Raw genomic sequence first — 24,414 nt, forward strand, 5'->3', positions numbered from 1 at the left:
CTGTTGGGCTTCTGCCTGCCAAAACCTCTCCCTATCTTCAGCAATGGCCACATTGCGCAGGCGATTCAGTCTCCGATACTCTGTGAGGTCGCGTCGGAGTCGGGCCTCACGCCGCTGGTCTATGATGTTTAGTGTCCTCTCTGATATCCAGGGCTTTCTCGGGGAGGATCGCGGGCGTCCGAGGACATTGTGAGCAGACTGGAGGACACTTTCCTTGAAGGCCGCCCAGTCTGTCAGCTTGTCAGGAGCCAGGGTATCAAGAGAGCGGCGGATGGAGCAACTGAAGTCTCTGGCGATGTTGGGGTCGCTGAGTCGGGAGGAGTCGGGCGAGGCAGAGTCTTGTGCTGGTTGGCTCGGAGCTTTAGCTTGAGCTGGGCCACCAGCAGACGATGGTCTGTGTTGCCAAGCTGTGCTCCTCTGAACACCCGGCAGTTGGTTACAAACGACTTCCAGCGTCGTGATATCAGGATGTGGTCCAATCCCTTCCTGGTTCTGCCATCTGGGCTGTACCACGTCCAGTGATGGATGCATTTCCGGGGAAACCAGGTGTCAGCAACACAAAGGTTGTTTTGGTGGCAGAGGAGGAGGAGGCGGTTGCCATTGTCGTTTGTTGTGCTGTCAACGAAGGTGGTGCCGACAGGTGAGCCGGGGGACCGATCAATGCTGGATAGAGTGGCGTTGGCATCAGTGAGGATGATGGTGACGTCGTGTGGTGGGGCTTGGTTGACAGCCTGGTGGAGTTGGTCAAAGAACGCGTCCTTCGCATCCTCATCAGCGACATCGGTGGGGGCGTAGGCGACGATCACTGTCATCTTGCCGTGATGGTGGAGGAATCGAGCAGACAGTAGTCTGTCACTTATTGGTGTCCAGCTGATGAGGGACCTCCGGAGGGCTTTTGGAATGGCAAGAGCCACACCGTAAAGGCCGGTCCGACTCTCGGGGCCACTCCAGATGTAGCAATGGTTGCCAGCTGTTGTTTCACCATTGCCTTGCCATCGTACTTCACAGAGCCCTGCCATGGTGATGTTATAGCGACAGAGCTCTCGGGACAGCAGGGTGGCAGCTCCGGGGCGAAGGAGTGTCTGGACATTCCAGGTGGCGACACGGGTCTTATGACGAAGATCGATCCGTACTCGTTGGTCGGGGGCAGGCTGGGGTCCGTTACCGTGTTGGTCAGTCCGGCTTCTTTCTCTGGTCAGTTTCGTAACAAAGTGTGTTTCTCCTGGGTGAGTTGTTAGCCCTCCGCAGGATAGTCGGTTGGTGGGGCTGCCACCTCACAGCGTACCGACACGCTGGGGTCTTTGTTTGTCTGGAACCTACCCCGGAGACCGGCCCGCCATGGGTGACCCTACCAGGAGCAAGCTCCCGACGGTATCGCTCTCCAGGGTCACTGGAACACGCAAGCCCCCTCGCCGCATCAAGGCCAGACCCATCCGAGGGGGACTCTACAGAGAGGATAGTCTTATTTAATTTTTCCGACGCTTTGAAGCGTAACACTCCGTACTTGTATCATGTCACACTGCGCGTACTTGACGTAAAGGTTGGCGCCGACACACTACCATACAGAATAATACAACGGATTAAGGAAACAAATGTCCGATCCCATTCCTCCCACTTGGCCCTGAGAACCCTCCAGTGAGTAAATGACAACCTAGTTATTAGTATCTTAATGCCATTTTACCAGGTATAGTAGGGGTCTTTAAAGTGTGACACGATGAAAAGTAAACACAAGAACAGTCCACCTGACCCTTAAGCTGACATATCGTTACCAAACCTTCCCTGTAGGACCCAAACACAGGAACGGAGTAGTAGTAGGGAAGTGGAGAATGCTGAAATGGAATGGAATTGATTTAAAGAAGCAGTGTTGATTAGTGCGAAAGAAGTGTGCGGAATGAAAAAAGTTGTTCGAGGTGTTAGGAAAGGAAGTGAATGGCGGAATGATGAGGTATCAGGGCCTGTGACATAGAAGAGACGTACCTTTGAGGAGAGGCTGCAAGATAAGAGTGCCGTGAAGTGAAGAAAAGGTTGGTAAAAGTCGAAAAGGAAAGCAAATGATGAATGGTGTCGAAAGATAGGAGTGAACTTTGAGCAAAGGAGAAAAGTGTTCTGGAAAGAAGTGAAAAGAGTAAGAAACGATGAGTGTGGAAAGGAAGAGAAAGTGAAAGATAAGGATGGTAGATTGCTGGTTGGCAGTCAGGACGGGATGAGTATTTTGAGGAGTGGAGGACGGGAGAGAAGTGAGAGTCCAGGCGATAGACGGTATGGAGAGAATGCCCGTGTTGGGTGATTGAAATGTGAAGCCTGTCAACATGGGAGGTGCAAGAGGCAGTGAAAGAAATGAAAGGGGGGGAAGGCACCTGGGTTGGATGGCTGTACTGCTGAATGCTTGAAGAAAGCTGGCACGGACATGATTGACTGGTCAGTAGGCTTGTTGAATGTATGCTTTTTAAGTGGTGTGGCTCCTGTTGATTGGTGGAGTGCATGTGTTGGTGCCATTTTATAAGGGCAAAGGTGATAAGTATGAATGTTGCAATTCGAGAGGTATCGGTTTGTTGTCTGTGCCGGGTAAGCTGTATGGAAGAGTCTTGATTAAGAGAGCGAGAGAAAGAACGAACGAGGTGGTGATGGAGGAGCAGAGTGGTTTCAGGAAAGGAAGAGGATGTGTGGATCAGGTGTTTGCAGTACGACGGGAGTGTGAGAGATATTTTGCAAAAGGTAAGAATGTTTATTTGGCTTTCATGGACTTGGAAAAGGCGTAGGACAGAGTTGATGGAGAGGCGTTGTGGCAAGTGATGGTAATGTATGGAGTAGGTGGAAAGTTGTTGGAAGCATTGAAGAGTTTTATATGAACAGCATAGCATGTGTAAGAGTAGGGAGTGAGACAAGTGAGTGGTTCCCTGTGTTGACTGGTGTGAGACAGGGGTATGTGATGTCACCATGGCTGTTTAATGTGAACATGGATGGCGTGGTGAGAGTATTTGGCAGAGGTGTAGAGATGATGGATAAAAGTCTAACAGTGTGGCGGCAGGCAAGTCAGATGATGTTTGCAGATGACAGAGCGCTCGTGGCTGATGCTGAGGAATCATTGAGAAGGTTGGTAAGTTTGGAAGCGTATGTGATAAGCCTAAGTGATGCGTCAAAGTTGGGAAGAGTAAGGCTGATGAGGTGTTCACGTGATGGAGTGGGCATGGCGTTAGAAATAAGGTCGTATGGACAGGAGCTGGAAGAAGTGGAAAGCTTTAGGTACTTGGGTTGTGATGCGGCTGCAGTTGGTGGAATGGAGTGCGAGGTATCGCACGGAGTGAATCGGGGAAGCCAAGGTTTCGGGTGCTCCGAGGAGACGTGGCCGCTTTGTCGTGTCACGTTTCATCTGGAGAGACGAAAGCATGACAAACTTGGGTGCCGGGTCGGTCATGGTCCAAAATTCTTTGAGTTTTTTTTGCCATTTTTTCCCTTTTTTTATTTCTTTGTTATTGTATGTGTTTGTCACCCCTCTTGTGGGATATAACCTAGGTAGATAGATAGATAAATAGATAAATAGATAAATGTCCCGTGTTGCTCACCTCCCGGCCGATCGCTTCGACAGCTGTCCTTCGTGGGTCAATGCATTGTCACAATAAGATTGCGGACCAGCAGGTTAGCCTCCTCACTCTCACAGTTGTTTTGTGGTGAACATTTTCTCTGTGAACTGCTCATCATTTTCTGCCCTGAATGTGATCAGGGCTTTTGTTTGCTCCACAGTCTCTGAAACATTAGCCCGCATGACCGCGTTCGACACAAGTCGTTCACTAACAGGCCGGTGCGACTCGACGCGAGACAGGAAATGATCTGATGTCTCCCGCATAACGATTTCATAGTGAATCGACAAGCGCAAACCTGACGTGGCTGTCGGAGCCTTCTATTGGCCAGCGTCACATATGCTTTAGAATTTAGAATCGATAGAATAGAATTTACAGAATGCCGACCTCCCCTCCGCGTCAAGAATCGATTCGGTCTCACGTGTTAGCATCATATTGTAAAGAAAACGGGACACGCGGAATCGTGCGCAGTAAACACGCGCAATGACATATATCCGTAACGTTATCGTGACTATGCCGCTTCAGCGACCGGCGTTTTGTCCGTGTGGATGTGAAGGCACGACTCCTTTAAGATAAAAACGGGGCTAAACAAATTGAGGTACTCGGCGGTTTGGAGTGCCAAGAGTCGTTTGTGGCTTTTTTGGTCGATTTGGACTCTGTGTAAAGTCGTCATTTGGCAATGTTCATGTTTTGAGGCAACGATAAGGTTTTCCGTTGCATTGATGTCGAAGACATCTCGATGTATTTTGTTTCAAAAACATGTATAGTTGTGAAAAAGGACTTACATTTGTGCGGTTCTTTTCCAGCCATGTTTGTTGATATTGAGAATTTGTCTTCTGGGAAGTGACTTTGTTCCAAGTCAGACCTCCTTCCATCCGAAGTGGTTCTTTTGAGGGTCGAAGGGGACTTCTCCCTCGGACTTGAGAGTATTGGGACACGTTTCACTTGCACATGCACGCGCAAAGCAAGTGACGAGGAAAAATAGCGAGGGAAAGTGGCAAATCCTCAAAAGCATTTGCACTTGCATATATAGAAATAGATTTGCATACATGTCTACATTAACTTACAATACATTACTTGCTTGTGGGAAAAGGTCGGGGTGACCTCGGTTGAAGATACCGTTACCAGACGATTAGAGTTTACCTTGAAGATACCGTTGCCAGACGGCGTGCAAGGAACGGTCACGTACTCATACGGCGTACACGGGACTGGTCACGTACTCATACGTGATACAGGACCGCCTTTTGGGGTGTACTCAATCGAAGCCTAATCGTCACTACCAGCTTTAAATACATTGTCATGTTCCTAGCTCTGTGAGATCTTTATTGACGCATCAATAAAGTGACAATCTCCCTCCGTAACGAGACTGGCTCCTGTCTATTTCTTTTATCCACTTATGAGAAGACTTTCTCTCGATTATCGGACCTCCAATTTCTACAACATTTGGCGCCGCAACGTGGATTGGCACTAATTAAGTAAAAAAGAAAAGGGAAAAGACTTCTCAGTGGAACGGTCTCGAATGAGCGGTTGAGGTAAGGAAGATTTTTTTTCTCTCCTTACTTCGGTTTGCTTGTGGAGATTCGTGGGTGGACAGGAGCCTGTGGCGTCGGAGCTAAATTATGAAAATTCGTGCACGTGGGATTTTCCGTCTGTAGTCAGGCCCAAGTTCGGACGGATGAGATATATAGACTGAGTTGAGATTTTTATGTCCGACGGGAGTTCTGAGCTCAAAGAATCCTGTCTGTTTTGGGACATGGGCTGCTTGAAAACCTGGATAAAATGGTGCAGCGGCGTCGGTATTTGTATATTTATGATTGTCTTGAGATCTGTGTAAAGCTGTGATAAGACGTCGTCATTTGCTAGTGGCAGTTCAAAATAGACGATTTATATATTGTTAATACGGGAAATATTTATTTGTTTCCCTAGTGGATTTATGATTTGGGAGTCGGACATGTAACCTTGACTTAATAAGAAGTATGGTGCGTGGAAGACCGCCATTTTCTAAAATCTGATTTTGTTAGACCGACGCTAAAAAATGAGCAGTAATCGATGTTTTATTATTAAAATACTTTCGCATAGAACAGGCGATACAAAGAATGTGTGGGAATTGATGACATGTTTTGGTGTGGGAGATGTCTCATTCGGGAATGTTGGTGTGTGCCAGCTAGCGAGAACTGTGCGTGTGTGTTTCTGTCTGTGGATGTGTGTTCTCCCCCGCCCGGCTAGCTCAGTCGGTGGAGCATGAGATTCTTAATCTCAGGGTCGTGGGCTTCGCTGAGTGATTTTTATTTCAATGGCAGATAACATCGCTTGCTTAAATGTGATTTCTCTTTATTTAAATAATAACAGTCATTAAAAAAATGTTACCAATGAGCGAACGTTACTGCTTTTATATTTAATATTAAAAAGAGGTAATTATATAATAAAAATAAATACAAGTAAAAGTGTCCTAAACGTTTGTTAAAGACCCTTTTGAAATGTAATATTTATTTGACTGTTTATGCAAATTATATTCTGTATTTTTGTAAAAAAGGAAATAAAATATCTTATTTTGTACGCGGGTGATTTATAGTTAACTGTTTAAGGGCGAGGACGACGCTGTGCGGAGGAGAACCTTTGTGTTTTTGTCTTTTTTGTTTTTGTTTTGTTTGGCGTTGGGTGTGGAGTTATGGAGGCATGGATGAATGATGGAGTGACTGCTTCTTGGTTTTTGTGGGTTATTAGCGCAAACCGTTGGTTCTTTTTGTCTTTTTTGTTTTTTGTTTTTTACCCCCCCTTACCCCCACCACTCTGTCTTTCTCCGTGTGTAAGTTGAGCTCGACCGTGTGTATTGTTTTCCCTTTACTTTATGTAACGTTATGTTAAGTGGTGTCATAAAAATAAAAAAATGGAGGGATTACTTAATTCGTCAAGTCAAGTGCTCCGTTTGCGTGTGGCCTTTTGATTTGTGAGATCTTGTTCAGATAAACGTAATAAGCATAGTTTGGGTAAATTGAGGACAATTTGGCAGGCTTTTTCAAAATACAATGAAGAGCAGATTACTTGCTAAGGTGATGTCTTCATTCATTCATTCAGTCATTTAACCTAGACTAAACATCCGGGTTTGTAAACATGACCGATTTAACAGGATTCAGAAGTCAGACGATCGTTGAAAAGGGCCGAAGATGGACAGAAAAACGAGCAAAGAGCAAACAAAGACGTTCACTAATCCATTGTCTGGCCGCTTGTCTACAGAAGGGTTGTGGGGACACTGGAGCACATCCAGGCTGTTCTCAAACAGTGCTGGTTGCAGCCAGTTACGAGGAGAAAAAGGTAGACAGCTGGACACCAAGGTCAGTTTGGTACTGATAAGCTCACGAAAACATTCCGGCGGCAGACTGCGAGTGAACGTCACAATGGACTGAGCCAGACGGCCAAGGCCGTCGACAGGGCGGTGATAACTAACAACACACGTCTGCTTTGAATCACGCTAGAATCTTGTTGATTGACGTAGTGTTTACAAATCTGAGGAATATTGATACGTTTGGATTGTGAATTATTTTATTTTAACACAGAAATACTGCTAAAATTGTATTTTGAATCTGCATTCCAGGAAATCGGTGATTGTGTCTCCAGAGGCAGGGAGAATAGGTAACAGGGAAATACCTTTGACTTTATATCAGATAAATTTGTTTGTTCTAAAGGTCGTGAAGGGCATCTTACAAAAACAACACATTAAACAATGGTTCCGTGGGTGAATTAGGTACAACCCACTACAGTACTTTCATTTATAGATAAACTCTTCTGCCATAACAAAGACATTAGAGGTATGTTCTAATGAGTTACTTTTCATTTGGTCATGATACAATTATTTGTTCATGAAATTTGAACTCTTCAACATGATTTATGTGTTAACTTAGTAATCACATGAGTTAGATATGATGGTATTCTCAGTGATAGTTTTTAAAAGCAAAGGTAGTCCAATGTTTTTTAATGTGGCTGATTTTGACTTAAACTGTAATTTTATATGGGAAGATACATTGAAAATTGATGCTGTTGTTTTGTCTATTTCTTTGTCATCTGAATGCATTGAAAGTACTTTAAAAACACGGAAAACCCATGAGCTTCGGGGGGGACTTCGCCCCACTAGTCCCCCCACCGGGGCACTGCCCTGGACCCAGTTGGGGGCCCGCACCCCCCAGACCCCCACCTAATTTTCAGATAATTTCACTTTGGTCAAATCATATCCGTGTAACAGGCAGACCAGCACCGCATCTGGGCCACTTGAGCAACTACAAAACACTACAAACTGAACTGAGAGACTGAATGTGACAATTGACGGCTGTCATCTACTAGCTGGTTAAGAGACAGGAGTCCAAGGTCGAACAACCATTTGAAAAGACGTCCCAGGGGATCTCGTGTACATCAAGGTCGACGAAAGAGGAACCATCAGAGGCGTGAGGGACCGTACACCGTCGTGAGGGCAACGCTGGCCGCAGTCCAGGTCGAGGGCTCACGCTGCCACCCAGGGGTCATCATTAATTGATTTTTGGAAAAAAAATAATATTTAAGTGCGAAAAAATTAAAATTAATTTTTTTTTGCGGCAAGGCCAATTGATGGGTATTTATTGGATTTCTAGCCATTAATTGGTAATTTAATGGTGTGCTAGCCGTGTCAATATGGTCGAACAAACTGGTCCTTTAATCTTTACTTTTAGTACAAAAAATATCTTCTGAGTTATTGGTGATCACATCAGCTACCGGCATGTTGGGGCTTGTTTTATAATTATAATTTGTCGATTCCTCCTAAATTAATATGCGAATTGTCGGAACACTAACTGAGGTTGGATGAACAGTGAATGATGGAACATTCACGCCAACATTATCATGCGCAGTAAGACACCTTAGTAATAAGAGATGTTGCTATTTATTACACATTCATTTTTGAACAAAATGTGTACAACATAGAAACATCGGATATAGTGAAAATGTTAGAGATTTTCATTAGATGAAACGATGTGGGAAACAAATTCGCTGTCCCAGAAGCGGTTGTTATAAAACAAAAAAGTTGGGCTTCTAGGCAATTTGTTGACAAGGTTGAATTTCATTTCTCATAAAAAGCTGGGCCTTATAATGGGGGAAACACGGTAGCTTACGCGTATACATGCACTGTCCCGATTGTGCGTGTATGTGCCCTTGACCGCATACGAAATGCTCGCGCGGCGAAAAAATTTGCACGTTTGTTGACGCAATCGACTAACAAAAAACCCGGATAATTTCGCAATTAATGGGTCGCAAACTCGCAATAGTTGCTAATTATTTAAATTTTGCAATAAATGGATTTATGAATTTAAGCAACCATTCCATTAATTTTTCGCAATTAATGGCATTGATTTTTCACCAATCATTTATTGCTGACCCCTGCTGCCACCGTCAACGAGACCAAGCAAGATCAACAGGGCAGTAACGTTCAAATTAGGAAAACAAGATGTGGATAACAAAGCTGTGTGTGATAATAAATAATAAATTGTCTGATATGATTGTTACTAGGAGCAGAGCTCGAGAAATCGCAGCGGCGAATGGAAATTGCGGTTCCGAAAGTGCAGCCGGAGATCCAAAAAGCGACGCTGCAGACCATGACGCATCCTAGAGACAGCGGCCCGGTTAAGTGTGACACTACTGTATAACATGCCAAAACGGTTGGTGATTTGGAAAGTACAAGTACATTTTACCTCATGAAGGGCTCACTGGCCCTGAGGTAGATAAGCTCTAAAGTACCAAAATCAAAAATATTACAGGAAAAAAGAAAAATGTGAGATGTGACGGAAATGTGTAAAATATAATTTTTAGAATATGGTATCGTAAAAAGCATGCACTCGAAATTTTTTAAAGGGACAGTGTGTATAAATTGACCGCAAGAAGTCTTTGCACTGTGGAGTGCAACCAAAATAAAAGTGCTTAACAGTATAATTAAGGGGGGTCACAGTACCCACATAAGCACTATTTTTCACTGCCTCTAGGTGATGCTCATGTTATGTTATGGAAAACTCCAGTAACTCCAGTTTGCAATCGCGTAGTCACACCAGTAGTCCCTGTTTTGGATATAAATTGCTAAATACTTTATAAAAAAGCTAATTAAACGATTTAGGTTCACTATCAAGACATTTCTAATAAAAACTCGCAGGAAAAAACCTTAATTGAGAACGAAAAGGCTCTCTTCAATGAATTGAAGGAAAAAAGCCGTTTTGTCCAATGAAAAAGACGGACTTAACCAATTACCATCAACAATGACGTAATCTCGAAGCGACGAGATCTCGTTAGCTAAGATCGGCGTGCAAAAAAAATAAAATCTCATACAGCAAAACCAAGACTCTTTGTTAAAGAGGAATTAAATGATAATGAAAATTTGAGGAAAAGGTTGCGTCCCCAACATAGATGATGCGTCTGGGACACAGGAACAGGGTGAACTGTGAACACTGAGTGTATACTAGATAATTATACAGAATAGTTTAAAAAGAAAGAATGTTTAAGTAGCTAAACTAATCATCTCTCGTTTTTTTTAAGAAAACAATGAGAAAAAGATTGATCAATCCTGGAAAGGATTAAAGGAATTAAAAATAACGACAGAATGGATTTCGAGACATATCGTGGTGATTTAAAATATAACTGCATAGAAAATGAATGGAAAATAATTAAACTAAGACAATGTCTACTAGTACTTAAATTTTGGGAAAAGTTTAGAAATTGAATAACCTGGCTAATTCACTAAAACAGGGGTGTCAAACTCATTTTAACTCAGGGGCCACACTAAAGAACAAACATTCTCACGGAGGCCGGACTAGTACATTAGAGAGAAAGAAAATGAGAAAGTGCAAAAGAGAGAGAGAAGGAGAAAGAGAAAGACAGAAATCCATGGAAAAATAGAAAGAGTAAAAGAGAATAAAGTAAAAAGACTGAGAGAAAAAGAGAGACGAGGGGAGTGGAAGAGAGATAATGGTTGAGAGAAAAAGGGAGGAAGAGAGAGAAAGAATGTCAGCCTACAGCTTGTTTTTCTCTTGCGCTTCACTAAGTGTTGTCGCAGGCCGGATTCAACCCCCCCTGGTGCTGATAACGCCAAGGTCGCGGATTCAATCCCTTAGCGGGCCGCCTGTTTGCACTAAAACATCTCAGTACGTGAGCACGATAAAACTTAACGAGACTCTAAGTGCCCCTGATTTCCACAGAAAGTTAACCTAGTATATTGTTTTGCTTTAATTCTGAAAGAAAAGAAAAAGAAACACTAAGACAAACATACAACATAAATTATTTAAATAAGGATAATTTGCTGAAAATTGGGTGTGAAAAACTTGCGACAAAAGTATGAAAAACAACACATTAGGTAGTGTTTTTGGAGTTCCTCAGGGTATTGGAAGCACTACATATATACGCATCATTTATGATAAGAAGGAATATAACTTTACGGACATAGTTACAAAACGGGTGCACACATTGTAACTGACAATTACATTTGGCATGACACTCCATCTTCAGAGTTAGGTAAAGGAACGGAAAAGATAAGGTTATAGTTATAATTAATACAATATGTACACAAGAATGTGCATTTAAAATGTTACATACGGTTGAGGTTTGTGTAAATATGCATTTGGTGAAAAATAGTCAATATAGTGCAAAAGAAAGTTGTACACAGTTGTACCTCTACTTATACGTTTAATTGGTTCTAGCAGTAAATATGAAATGATGAAACTATTGTAAATCGAAACACATTATCGATTTGAATCAATTGGATTGAAACGGGATTAGTCCGTTCCGAAAGCAAACGAACCTTGTTGAGTCAACTGCAATTGCCCTGAAGGTATACTGATGTTCAGTAGAGGTTCGTACATAAACAAAATCTAAAATAATATGTTTTAAAACTAACAATATAAATGTGTTAGAATAGCCAAGCCCAAGTCCAGACATAAATAGTGTTTGGGGAAAGATCTGAAAAATGGTGTATCCAAGCGATCACCGTCGTACGTTTGGGAACTGGGGAGCGGTTTTGTAAGGAACAATGGAAAAAATAACAAGGAACAAAGGGCTAATATTTCAGTTTGATGTGCAAAGCTTACACAAAGTAAATAAACAGGAATTAAATATAATGAAATACAACATCATAATTGTAAATGAGAAAAACTGGATGTGTCCCTAGGCCGTGACGACAAAAGTTTGCCCACCATTGACTTAAAACAATTGTTTTTGGGACGATAGACTGGTGGTTAATTGCGCTTTTAATGACTGATTTTTTTTTAGGTTCTTTTAAGAAGCAGAATGTTGGAAAAATTTTAAGCTGATTGTAGGCGATGATGAAATAGGTTGGTAAATTCTCTATAGAGCGTGACGTCTCGTTTGGTTTCATGTTATAGTCGTCATAGTTCCATTCCACTCCTTGTAGTTATTAGTATCGATACGACGACACACACACACACACACACACACACACTGCTGTCGTCTTAATAAAACTGAATCGTCTCTGCACCACACAACACAGTAGCCACGATCACACTCTCAGTCCACTCTTGGCGCCCATTCTCAGTCATCCCTCTTCTCAGAGCGCCCTAAACCTTGCTTCCTTGATTGAGTAGAAGGGCGTGTATGAATAGTGCAATTCGCGATAGAAGACAAGTTTGAATTACTGAAATTCCGAGTATCATGGGATAAGTCAGACGAAAGATAAACGTGCAACCAGTCGGAGTGCCGACGGACTACCAGAAACCAAATATGTTAACGACAGTACAGGCTAAAGTGACGGATAATAGGCTAAACCTTAATGTGACGATACAGGCGAGAAGGGTACTGACACACCAAAGTCCAGAAAAACCTACACCCACGGCGACAGCACTAAAGAGCGAGGTTACAACGCCGACAGCCAAAAATGAGTGCACGGCCAGTACGTAAAATTCGGGAAATTGTGTAGAAGAGGAAAACCGTAACCCTAACTCGGTAGTTGTGTAGGCGCATGGTCTCAATGTGCACTGACTTAATTTGACTAAGCAAATTAAATTTTTGTGGGCCATTTGTCTTGTCATATGTTTTATGTTTGTTCAATGTTGTAAACGTTTGTATACTTTCCTGTATTCTCTTTTTTCTTGTCTTATGTTTGTTTGTACTAGCGTTTAAGCGGCCCACGTAACTGAAAAGAAAAAAGTAGAAAAATACGAAGGAAAAATGCCGCGGACGAGAGCGCGTGCGTTTTTTAACAAAGGAGAAAAAGGAAGCGAATTTAAGTGCACAATGCAACGACAGAAACGTTTTGTTATCAACAGTAGGACCGTTTAAAAATGTTGTTTTTGGGTGGAACCGAGAGCACATCGCGTCAGGAATCGAAAATGTTCGTTTTTTGGGTAATCAGTGTTTGACGCTAAGGGTGTACAACATAACGCATAGGGGCCTAAGGGGTTCCAATAAATATTTTTTACGGTCCAAATTTTTTCTGTTTTTTTTCAATTGGAAAACTATAAATTTAGGAGTGGTAAGTTTAGAAAAATTATGTTGAGTTATTTCAGATTCATAGAGTTAATGCCAGAACCACACCATAGAAAGATGGAATAGTGACAGAAAATGAATAAAAATGTTTCGTTTTCAGTTAAAAATTGGAAAATAAAGGAATGTGAAGATGAGGAAAAATCCAATTGAGTGAATTAAATGGAGTATTTTGAGAATGTAAAGCATTGTTGTACGAGAATAGTGGAAGAGCGTGAGTTAATACTTTTTTTTCATTGAATATGGAGGAAATATTCATTGAATGGAATACAAATGAGTAAGATGAATCGTTGTAGATCAATGCACGTCGTTTTCAAATGAAGTAGGTGGAGCTAGAATAGTAGATTTAATTGGTTTGGGAAAAATAAATAAATAAATTGGAAGATTAAGTGAGATGGTTATATGTCAATTTCCCATTAAACAAGTGGGCTAAAAAGCACGTGTTAGAGGGCGTAGAAGAAGGGAGAGTTATGTGGAAAATGGATTGTTGGCAGAGCAAGTAAGGAAGTTACAAATACAGAAAGATAAGAGTTAGCAAAGGAAGAAATAAAAAGGCGAAAAGAAAGTAGGCGTTGAGGAAAAGAGAAGAGAGGGATATACAAGTGAAAAAAAGGAAGAAATGAAAAGGGGAAAAAGTAATTAAATGAAATATTTTTGTTGACAATTGGCCGGAGTAGAGAAAGCATATGTATGTGGACGGGTATGGCTAAATAACATCGGACAACCGAGAGTAATTCCAGAGTAATTTATAGCTAGCAATGAAATTAAGTCTGGATTAGGATCGGTGTTTATCTGGATAACTCAGAATAAGAACGCAAAATGGATTAATTACATTTATTACAACCAACAACGTTTATTAATTACATTAACGAGGCCTTTAGTGCAGTAGGAGAGCAATTACATGAGACGTCTAGGATGGCCTGGCAGAATCATCAGGCCTTCGATTTTCTTTTAGCCAGTATAGGTGTGTCATATGATAAAGGAGGAAGGCTGTACGTATATACCTTTAAATACATCCGAAGCAGGAAGCCTCACAAGAGCACTGACAAAGATTCGTGAGTTGAGCAATGAAGTGACAGTAAATACTGAGAAGAACAGTATCTCTTTTGATTGGTTCTCGTCTACATTTGGGTACTGGGGTAGTATGTTAGCGAAAGGGGAAATTTTCGTACTAACTATCGTAATAATTATGTATTTGTCGTGTTTCTGTGCCATACCTATTCTTAAAAGAGGAATTCTTAAGACTTTTGGAGAACAAATGACAGTAGTGGCTAATACTAGGGTGGCAAGAAGCTCAATGAGCACAGTTAGTGATTAAATATCCAAGCCTATTCCTTAGTGAGGAAGAACAGATGACTCAACTAAATTCAAAACCTTGAATTTTATTTGGCAACGTTAATAGTCAGTCTACATTACATTAAATAATGGAGCATCTGCGGAAAGAGACACAAATGATAATCTACACTAATAACAATATCAAGTAGCACTAGGAATAACAGCAACAAATATATTGGTTTCTAATTGTGATTCTTTTGTTGGTATGTCACACTGCCGGGGAACAAGCTGCTGCCTGGGATGGTCATCGTCGCTTCCGGGTTTTTGGCTGCATGGAAACTGAGCGTGATGCCTGCTGGGATAACACTCACTCCAACATCTGACTTCACGACACCCGTTGACGAATACGACAATGCATGGTCTTCAAATTTTTCAAAGGGGTCGGGCCAAAGGCCGATGTGCATGCTGTATCACTATCCAGTCTTGCGCTCATCTTGAAATGTATCGACTGTTAACGAAATTGGTTATCGATGATCAGTTTAATTATTCATTTACCTTTATCACGTACCGATCAACCGTCGACGGTCCACGTGTATAATACAGTATGTACGGATAAAGATAAATGAAGGGGGGGTTAGTGCATAGGTCAGATGTTTGGAGTGTTAGGGGTTTTTTCTTTTTTACTTAATGAAACATGAACAATGAAAGTTAGAGTAATCACAGCAGGCTGACCGCCAGAATTTTATTTTATTTTCGATTCGCGTAAACTCTGTCCTGTATTGATATCTATGATTGGTAATAATTTGCCACTACTCTGTATTCCTTTTCAATTTTAATTTCCATTCAAAGGAAAAAAAAAAAAAAGGGGGGATTATGTTGTGGCAAATCCTCAAAAGCATTTGCACTTGCATATATAGAAATAGATTTGCATACATGTCTACATTAACTTACAATACATTACTTGCTTGTGGGAAAAGGTCGGGGTGACCTCGGTTGAAGATACCGTTACCAGACGATTAGAGTTTACCTTGAAGATACCGTTGCCAGACGGCGTGCAAGGAACGGTCACGTACTCATACGGCGTACACGGGACTGGTCACGTACTCATACGTGATACAGGACCGCCTTTTGGGGTGTACTCAATCGAAGCCTAATCGTCACTACCAGCTTTAAATACATTGTCATGTTCCTAGCTCTGTGAGATCTTTATTGACGCATCAATAAAGTGACAATCTCCCTCCGTAACGAGACTGGCTCCTGTCTATTTCTTTTATCCACTTATGAGAAGACTTTCTCTCGATTATCGGACCTCCAATTTCTACAACAACGTTTTGGCACTCGGGGACAATCTTCTGAAAACTGAACGAGTTGAGGGCAATACAGATAAATGTGACTTGTGTCTTGCAGACGTCGGCCGAGAATATCTTGCTACTGCGCGGCAGGAACCAGAGTTGCCTGCCGTTAAAATTGAGGAGGATCTGAAGCCTTATCACGTGAAGCAAGAGACAGAAGATAGGGAGCCTGTTGAGGAGGACGATTATTCAGTCTTGCGAGTGACCAGGGTCCGTTCAACCGCCGAAGATCAAGGTCAACCTGAAGATAACGGTCGGCGGGAGCTTCTAAGCATCAGCTCCCGTCAACACGTGGAAACGGAAGATGACGACACGTCTCGCTCCACAAACGTTGAAGGTGGTAACACATGTTCTCAGTGCGGCAAAACGTTACAAAGCAAGTATTATATGAAGTTACATATGAAATTCCATGCTGGTGAGAAGCCTTTTGCCTGCTCAATTTGTAGTAAAAAATTCACTACAAGTGGAAACTTAAAAATACACACTAGAACCCACACTGGGGAAAAGCCTTTTTCCTGCTCAGTTTGTGGTCAAAGATTCACCACAAGTGGGAGCTTAAAAATACACACCAGAACCCACACTGGCGAGAAACCTTTTTCTTGCTCAGTTTGTGGTCAAAAATTCGCCCAAAGTAGACACTTGAAAACTCACCAACTAACCCACACTGGCAAAAAGCCTTTTGCCTGCTCAGTTTGTGGTCAGAAATTCAACCGGCGTTGGTACTTAAAAATACATTCCAGAACCCACACTGGTGAGAAGCCTTTTTCCTGCTCAGTTTGTGGTCAAAGATTCATTGAGCATGGGATATTAAAAAAACACACCAAAACCCACACCGGCGAGAAGCCTTTTTCTTGTTCAGTTTGCGGTCAGAAATTCACCCGAAATGGACACTTGAAAATACACACATTAACCCACACTGGCGAGAAGCCTTTTTCTTGCTCAGTTTGTGGTCAGAGATTCACCCGAAATGGACACTTGAAAATACACACATTAACCCACACTGGCAAGAAGCCTTTTTCTTGCTCAGTTTGTGGTCAGAGATTCACCCATCGTTGGTACTTAAAAATACATTCCAGAACCCACACTGGTGAGAAGCCTTTTTCTTGCTCAGTTTGCGGTCAAAGATTCACTTCAAGTCAGAACTTAAAAAGACACACATTAACCCACACTGAAGAGAAGCCTTTGACCTGTTGACATTGTGGTGAAAAACAAAATATCTATATTGTCAAGTCATTTTTTATTTGTGACGCCCTTAATCACAAGAGTCTCAAAGGGCTTCCCAGGTTATTACACGGACATTTTTTCAGACTATTATTGGACATTAGAAATGACACACAAGAACCCACACTGGCGAGAAGATTTTTGCCTGCTCAGTTTGTGGTCAAAAATTCACTAAGAGTTGTAAAACATTCAATTGGTTAAGTATCATACAGTTCGTTTATTGGAAAATAACGGCCACAAAACCATTTGCCCTCCCCTTTTTTCAACCACTGACTGCTACCACGTCAAAAAAAAAGCCACAGGAAGTGAGCAGACTCCAGTTGTATCATAAAGATTTGTGACCCCAAAGTCTTCATATGGATTCAAAAGATTCAGGCTTTGCATATGCGTCATGTTTCTTGATAGATGATCTATTTCCTCGTGTGCCCGCATACAATTTTGCCTTTTATCAATAATTATAATTATCATAACAACAAGATGGCCGACCTAGATCCCAAGGGTTGGGGCCTGTTCTCACCAGAGCCCCAAAGCTTGGAGAGCCTGTGGTTCTCTCCGTCCCTGTCGTCCGGATGAGAACAATCCCCGTGAAGCCCGCCGCCAAAAGAGATAGGAACCTTTATTTCTTCATCTTTCTGCTTGGCCACGTGCTGCTTCTCACACACTCCTCCCCTGAGGGTCTTTTTTGTTCTCAAAAGTACACAAAAAGGGTTATTGCAGCACCTTCTTTGGTGTTTTGGGTAAATATCCCATGTTGGCAGGCTATGAAAACAGTCCCTGATCATTGAAATGAGTCCATTATCTTAAAACCGGGTGCATTGATCATTACTGTTGACCTGTTGCATCATTTCTTCCACTTTCCATCACTGAGTGCTTGTGTCAACAATGTGTTTTATTCTTTCGTTTAATTCCATTTTCTTTGTCCTGTGAATAAAACGTAGTTTCATGAAATCAAACTGCATTATTTTTGGGTCGATGTTATTTTTCTTCTGGTCCGATCAATCATTATCCATATCAAATAACTCCAAAATCGATCATTTAAAGTTGTATTTAAAGTTGCATCTTTCATGATAAATGCTAGACGCGGGCTATTTCAAACGAATTTGTGTCGGAAACCGAGAGCACCGCCTACTGACCGAATTGGTAACCACCAACTTAGATTCCGAACCAAATAAATATAATTGAAAGCCATAGGGTAATGTTTTGTTATTATGGCCATGAAAGAGTCTGAAATCACGTTACTTTTGCCAGAATCGAAACTTAACTCTGTGTTGAGTCAAGATAAAACAGAAAAGGGACTTGGATTATCATGGACCAAAGTAAAGTTCTCACTGGAAAGCCATATGAACATAAGGAACATGAGGCTTTTATTCCAGTTGCTGCCATGAGCGACTCAACATACGCGCACCATGTGGTCAGCACCTCCGCTGGTTTTCAACATCGTTGGCAGCGCGCTGGAGACTGCCGACAAAAACGGGACATTGCTCAACACGCCGCACCTCGTGGAGTGGTTGCATCGAAACACGTTGCATCAACGTTTCAAGCTACATTACTTTACTTTAAATGAGTGTTTTTTTATATATACTTCATTTAGCACAACTTATATACATTTACTGGACTGTCTCAGAAAATTAGAATATTGTGATAAAGTTCTTTATTTTCTGTAATGCAATTAAAAAAAACAAATGTCATACATTCTGGATTCATTACACATCAACTGAACTATTTCAAGCCTTTTATTATTTTAATATTGCTGAATTTGGCTTACAGCTTGAGAAAACTCAAAAATCCTATCTCAAAATATTAGAATACTTCCTCAGACCAAGTAAAAAAATAATTTTATAACAGCAAAACTAAATCAAACATTTGAAAATGTCCATTGATGCACTCAGTACTCGGTTGGGAATCCTTTTGCACGGATTACTGCATCAATCCGGCGTGGCATTGAGGGCAATCAGCCTGTGGCATTGCTGAGGTGTTATTGATGCCCGGGATGCTTCGATAGCGGCCTTCAGCTCATTTGCATTTGTAGGTCTGGTGTCTTTCATCTTCTTCTTAACTATACCCCACACATTCTCGATGGGGTTCAGGTCAGGGGAATGAGCAGGCCAATCAAGGACAGTGATGCCGTGGTCAGTGCACCAGTTACTGGTGGTTTTGGCACTGTGGGCTGGTGCCAGATCATGCTGGAAAATGAAATCCTCATCTCCATAGAGCTTTTCTGCAGATAGAAGCATGTAGTGCTCTAAAATCTCTTGGTACACAGTTGCATTTACTCTGGACTTGATGAAACACAGTGGACCAACACAAGCAGCTGACACGGCTCCCCTAACTATTGCTGACTGTGGGAACTTCACACTGGATTTCAAGCAACTTGGATTTTGCTCCTCTCCAGCCTTTCTCCAGACTCTGGCGCCTTGACTTCCAAAGGAAATGGAAAACTTGCTTTCGTCTGAAAAGAGGACTTTGGACCACTCTGCAACTGTCCAGTGCTTCTTCTCCGTAGCCCAAGTCAGACCCTTCTTCCGTTGTCTTGAGTTCAGAAGTGGCTTGACCATGGGAATACGGCTATTATAGCCCATTTCCCGGACACGTCTGTGAACTGTGGCTTTTGATACCTGGACTCCAGCTTCCAAATTCTGGAAGCGCCTCTTCTTCACAATTTTGTTAAGGCTGCGGTCATCTCTCTTGGTCGTGCAGCGTTTCCGGCCACATTTTTCCCTTCCGACAGACTTTTTGGGGATATGCTTTGAAACTGCACTCTGTGAACAGCCTGCTCTTTGAGAAATTTCTTTTTGTGTCTTACCCTCCTGAGGGAGGGTTTCAATGATGGTCCTCTGTACAGCAGTCTTCCCCATACTTTAGTTTAGTGAACCAAGCTAAGTGCTTTTAAGGCTTAGGGAACCCTCGCAAGGTGTCCTGAGTTATTTAGATGATTCAGGTGATTAGTTGAATAGCCTACTTGTATACTTTTTCATGATATTCTAATATTTTGGGATAGGATTTTGGAGTTTTCTTAAGCTGTAAGTCAAATTCAGCAATATTAAAATAATAAAAGGTTTAAAATAGTTCAGTTGATGTGTAATGAATCCAGAATGTATGACATTTTTCTTTTTTTAATTGCATTACAGAAAATAAAGAATTTTATCACAATATTCTAATTTTCTGGGACAGTCCAGTATATACAAAGAGAGTTCGTGAAAGCAGCTCCTATATCTCGCAAAATATGCATTTTTTTTTATCCAACTGACATTGGGCACAGCTTACCTTCAGCACCGTGTTTTTGAGCTGAAGGTAGGCGTAACAGAGTTGAAATTTGATTGTTTTGAATGTTTTTTGGAATTCTCACAAAATCTGTGTTTTTGTCGTATTACTGTTAATAATCCGGTACTTCCTTTAGGTGTTAAGTCATGGGCATCTGCGACTGTCTTTTTCGTTTGGCAATTTATGGGCTTCAGCGCTTGCCGTAGCTTCAGTCAATTTGTACGCGCTGGAGATGATTGCAGTCGCGAACAGATGCCCCTGACTTTTGTATTGTTTTGTTGACTGAATGCAGGCAATAAACCGAGTGATTGTGAAACCTTGTGTCGTGCGTGAAAGAGGGTCGTCACATACGGCAAACCAAAAAGGCGGCCGCACAGCCCATGCCTTAACAGCAGGGTTACTTGAACTGGATGACTTTCAATGACTTTTGGATGACTCCAATAGCTAATATGCTCATAAAAGACAAAAGAAACTCAATAGGAATCAAACGATGACTCACACCACATGGTAAGCTTTCTCTCCTGGCTTTGATCTCTTTGATCTCCGGCAAAACAAACATCAAATGCGACAGAAACAAAGTGAAAATAAATCCAAACATCATTTTTGCCCTTTTGTGTATTCCGTTATTCCCCGAGCTTGCACAAAATGGAGTCATTTTATTCCTATTTAGTTTCTCTTGTCTTTTATAAGCATATTAGTTATTGGAGTCATCCAAAAGTCACTGAAAGTCATCCAGTTCAAGTAACCCTCCCCAACCCAGCTTAACAAATGAAGGCGGCACCAACCTTTTTAACAGCAATGCAACAAAAACACGGATTTTGTGAGAATTCAACAAAAAAAAATCAATGAAATCAATCGGTTCCACCAGCAGGTGGCACTGTTGGACTCGTCATTGCAGGACACAAACACAAACGAGACAAAAATATTTCAGCAGGAATTTCAACATAACGAAAGTGAAGAATACACCCGTTACTGTTTTTTTTCTTTTCACCTTTTTACAATTTCTTTTTTTTACAAATGTTGCCTTAACATGGTCGTTCACCGGACGAATCGAGTTATTTTGTCGCCGACCGATCTCGTCTTCTTTGGTTTTTTTTTTTGTTGCTGCGTTCCCGAAAAGACGACAACTGAGATTTCCAACCTCCGACCAGGAGAAATGCTATGTAACACAACTTTTCAACCAGGACCTCACACCTCAAGTGTCTTTCTGATTATATTTCCCCGGTTGAGGGTTAAAAAGCCCTGACTTCCTAAATTATTAAGACGCTTTTTAGTCGTATCTGGTAGGATTGCCCGAAATACCCATTTTCTTGGACGCATCATATGATCCGTGCCACTTTTACCCACAATCCATTGCGGCGGGGTTTCGAATGAGAAGGTGTCATGGCTGCCGAACAACGGAATGTGGAGAAAGTCCTCTAGTCGACTTCAAACGACGTCAACTCGACACAAGTGTCACTTTGTGGTCCCTTTTAACCCCCAGTTGGAGATATTTTTCGTTGAAATTTGGAGAGAATGCGCTCCAGTGAGGAAGGACCGCGACGAGAGGACGCTTTTTCCAAGCAGCTCGGGGAAGGTTGGACATTTTTTTGCTTCTGCTACAATAACAATGCTTTCCAAAATTTTGCAGACTGGCCAAAAAGTCGACCATTGATATGAAAGAATAGTGTTTTTTTCATTCAAATACAACTCTTTTCAGCCTTTTACAGTAAACGACTCCGTTTTCACCTCCAGCAAATACTAAAAGTGCAGGAAATCAAATGAAGTTTAGCAGCAACTGGTATGAAGTCACATCCAAACTTTATATATGTATATATAATTTGTAACTGCGGTGTAGCCGTCCAACCTAAGATCCCCATTCGGGCTGGACTGCATGATGAGGCTTTTAATACAGTTGCTGCAAATGAAATGACTCACACACAACACGTGGTTTCCTACCATTGCTGGCTTTCAACACTATAAGGGGAATTAGCATTTTAGCACAACATGCAACGTCCGGCAAAACTAACACAAAAGGCGACAGAAACAAAACAAAAATAAATCCAAACAGCCTGACAACATCAATCACATTACCGTGCATGTAGAAAGATTAGTCAGCCGTGGTTTTAATCTTTACGATTAACTTTTTTCGGAGCACCAAAAGATCGTGGCTTACCGTTAGCGGCAAACTGTAGACTGCCAATTACAAAATCAGAATCCCAAACTTTACCCCATACCAGCAGGTGGCGCTGTTATAGCAGCCCCTTCACACACAAAGATCATAGGTCGTGGATGGGAACATCCCAAAATAGAACAAAGTATGTGCTAGAAGCAAGATAGCAACTTTATTTCAATCTTCAAAGAAGACAAAAAAAAACATTCCTCTGATGGCCGCTTGATTTTTTTTCCCTTTGGAGGTACTGGAGAGAAAAAAATGAGGCTTTGGAAGTGCTTGAAAAGTGCTCGTAATTGGCCATGAAAACCATGTATGAACCCTGTTTCCATGACTTCCTGTATATTTCATGTGCGGTCCCTTCCCAAGGTTTCTTCATTTTGCGCATCCTGACCTTTTTTGAGTCTTTCCTTGCCCTCTTGTAGCTTTCAGATCAGGTTGATGTGAGTTTCGTCACAAATTAATGCAAGTTGACTTGTGTGTTGCAGACATCGGTGAAGACCATCTTCCTCCTGCGTGGCAGGAACCAGAGTGTCCAGGAACTGTTTACAAGATACTCCAAATTGTGTTGAACAGAGCAGGTTGGTGGTTTTACTTTCCGCAACGTCCTTATTTCGGAGGACCGTCGTTGGGCGTGGCCCCCAAAAATACGCAGAGAGGAGATATGGCAAAAAGGGAAAGCTCCTTATTGTATTGCTCTAAACAATTCGTCATGGTTGCCCGCCCCCGGGTCAAGACTTCCACCAGATGTCTACACACAATAAGCTATTGTTTACTATTAAAAAAACTAAAGATAGAAATGGCATCAGGGGCGTGTCTGTGCAATGGATTCAAAGTGATTTGACGGGGAGGAAGCAATATGTGAAAATGGGACAGTTGTCGTCTGAATACTTGGACATCTGTTGTGGAGTACCACAGGGTTCTATCCTGGGTCCAAAGCTATTTAATTTATATGTTACCGATATATTTTTCATGTTTCAAAAGTATAAGATGAATAATATTTGCCAACGACACTAACATTTTCTATACCAATGATAATTATATTGATTTGATAACGTGCTATGATCATGAAGTCATTAGCCTAAAAGAATGGATGGATACAAATAAATGAAAAGTTTAAATAAAACCAAAGTCATATTCTTTGTTAATCGCAAGGCAAATCAAGATTTAGAAGTCGAAATGGATGGGAAATCTATTCTTTTTTCAACATTTTGTAGTTTGCATCAAACAGCTGTGTGGAATGTGGTGTCACCCCCAAATATTGAAACCCTTTATTTGTCCATTTGAAATCAAATCTTTCAATCACATCTCTTGGACATATTCCTGATATCATCGTTGTGTTGGAATTTCTTGTTAAATCAACACAAACTTCAATGAATCGTCCGACTCCAATTTGTGACCTTCCCAATCTCTGTTCATTCAAACAATTTGCTCTTTTCTGCATAGAAAGTTCTCAGAAGCCGGCATTTCACTCACAGATGGATTTGTTTCTAACACACAAATCACTACATCTCTGCACGCTTCTCCTTCCAAAAACCGACTCTTCTCATTCTCCCGAGTTGCTCAGCAAAGCATCTCCTTCGCCCCTTGGCTGGGTCCCATGGTCTCCCGTCCCGGAAGAACGGCGCGTCGACTTCTCCCTCCGCTTGTGGGCCCCCAGACGGCTTTTCACCTCTCTTTGCCCGAGAGTTGCCCCGCGTCAAAATTTACGGTCTCCTGTTCCCGGGAAAACGGCGCGCTGACTCCTCCGCGTCGGCCCCCAGACAGCTCGTCAAAATTGACTCCAGAAAACTTTGGCACAAGACACAACGAGTCCAACAGACGAGCCCAGATTCAAACTTACATATTCCTTTAATTGCTACTGATTTGCTCTCATTCTTTAAATAGCCAGGTACTTCTCCATCTATTTGAATGCTCTCCAACAGTGGTGGCATCGATAACGAAGGTTCTCTCAGCATTACCGACGGGTTGTCTGCAAACGATGATATTTTGTGTTCTGTTCGTCCTTCATCTTATATCCCCATTATTTGCTCATTTTGTCTTGTTGATTCCGTGAATGGTTCTATGCTTACTGCAA

General features: G+C 41.8%; 3 protein-coding genes across 3 annotated transcripts in view; 1 reads left to right on the plus strand and 2 right to left on the minus strand.

The window, feature by feature from the left end:
* The window catches only part of LOC148368222 (uncharacterized), a 28,575-nt gene extending 11,051 nt beyond the window's left edge, over positions 1 to 17,524 (plus strand). Inside the window, exon 5 of the mRNA XM_088329631.1 lies at positions 15,759 to 17,524. Coding sequence (XP_088185757.1) covers positions 15,759 to 16,897 — 1,139 coding nt within the window. The 3' untranslated portion in view covers positions 16,898 to 17,524. The remainder of the gene's footprint in view (positions 1 to 15,758) is intronic.
* The window catches only part of LOC148368215 (uncharacterized), a 359,448-nt gene that overhangs the window by 99,664 nt on the left and 235,370 nt on the right, over positions 1 to 24,414 (minus strand). The window lies entirely within an intron of this gene.
* The window catches only part of LOC148368220 (uncharacterized), a 306,344-nt gene that overhangs the window by 31,768 nt on the left and 250,162 nt on the right, over positions 1 to 24,414 (minus strand). The window lies entirely within an intron of this gene.

Source organism: Urocampus carinirostris, chromosome 3, assembly GCF_059441175.1.
Source record: "Urocampus carinirostris isolate Australia breed hairy pipefish chromosome 3, RoL_Ucar_1.0, whole genome shotgun sequence".
Taxonomy (NCBI): Eukaryota; Metazoa; Chordata; class Actinopteri; order Syngnathiformes; family Syngnathidae; genus Urocampus; species Urocampus carinirostris.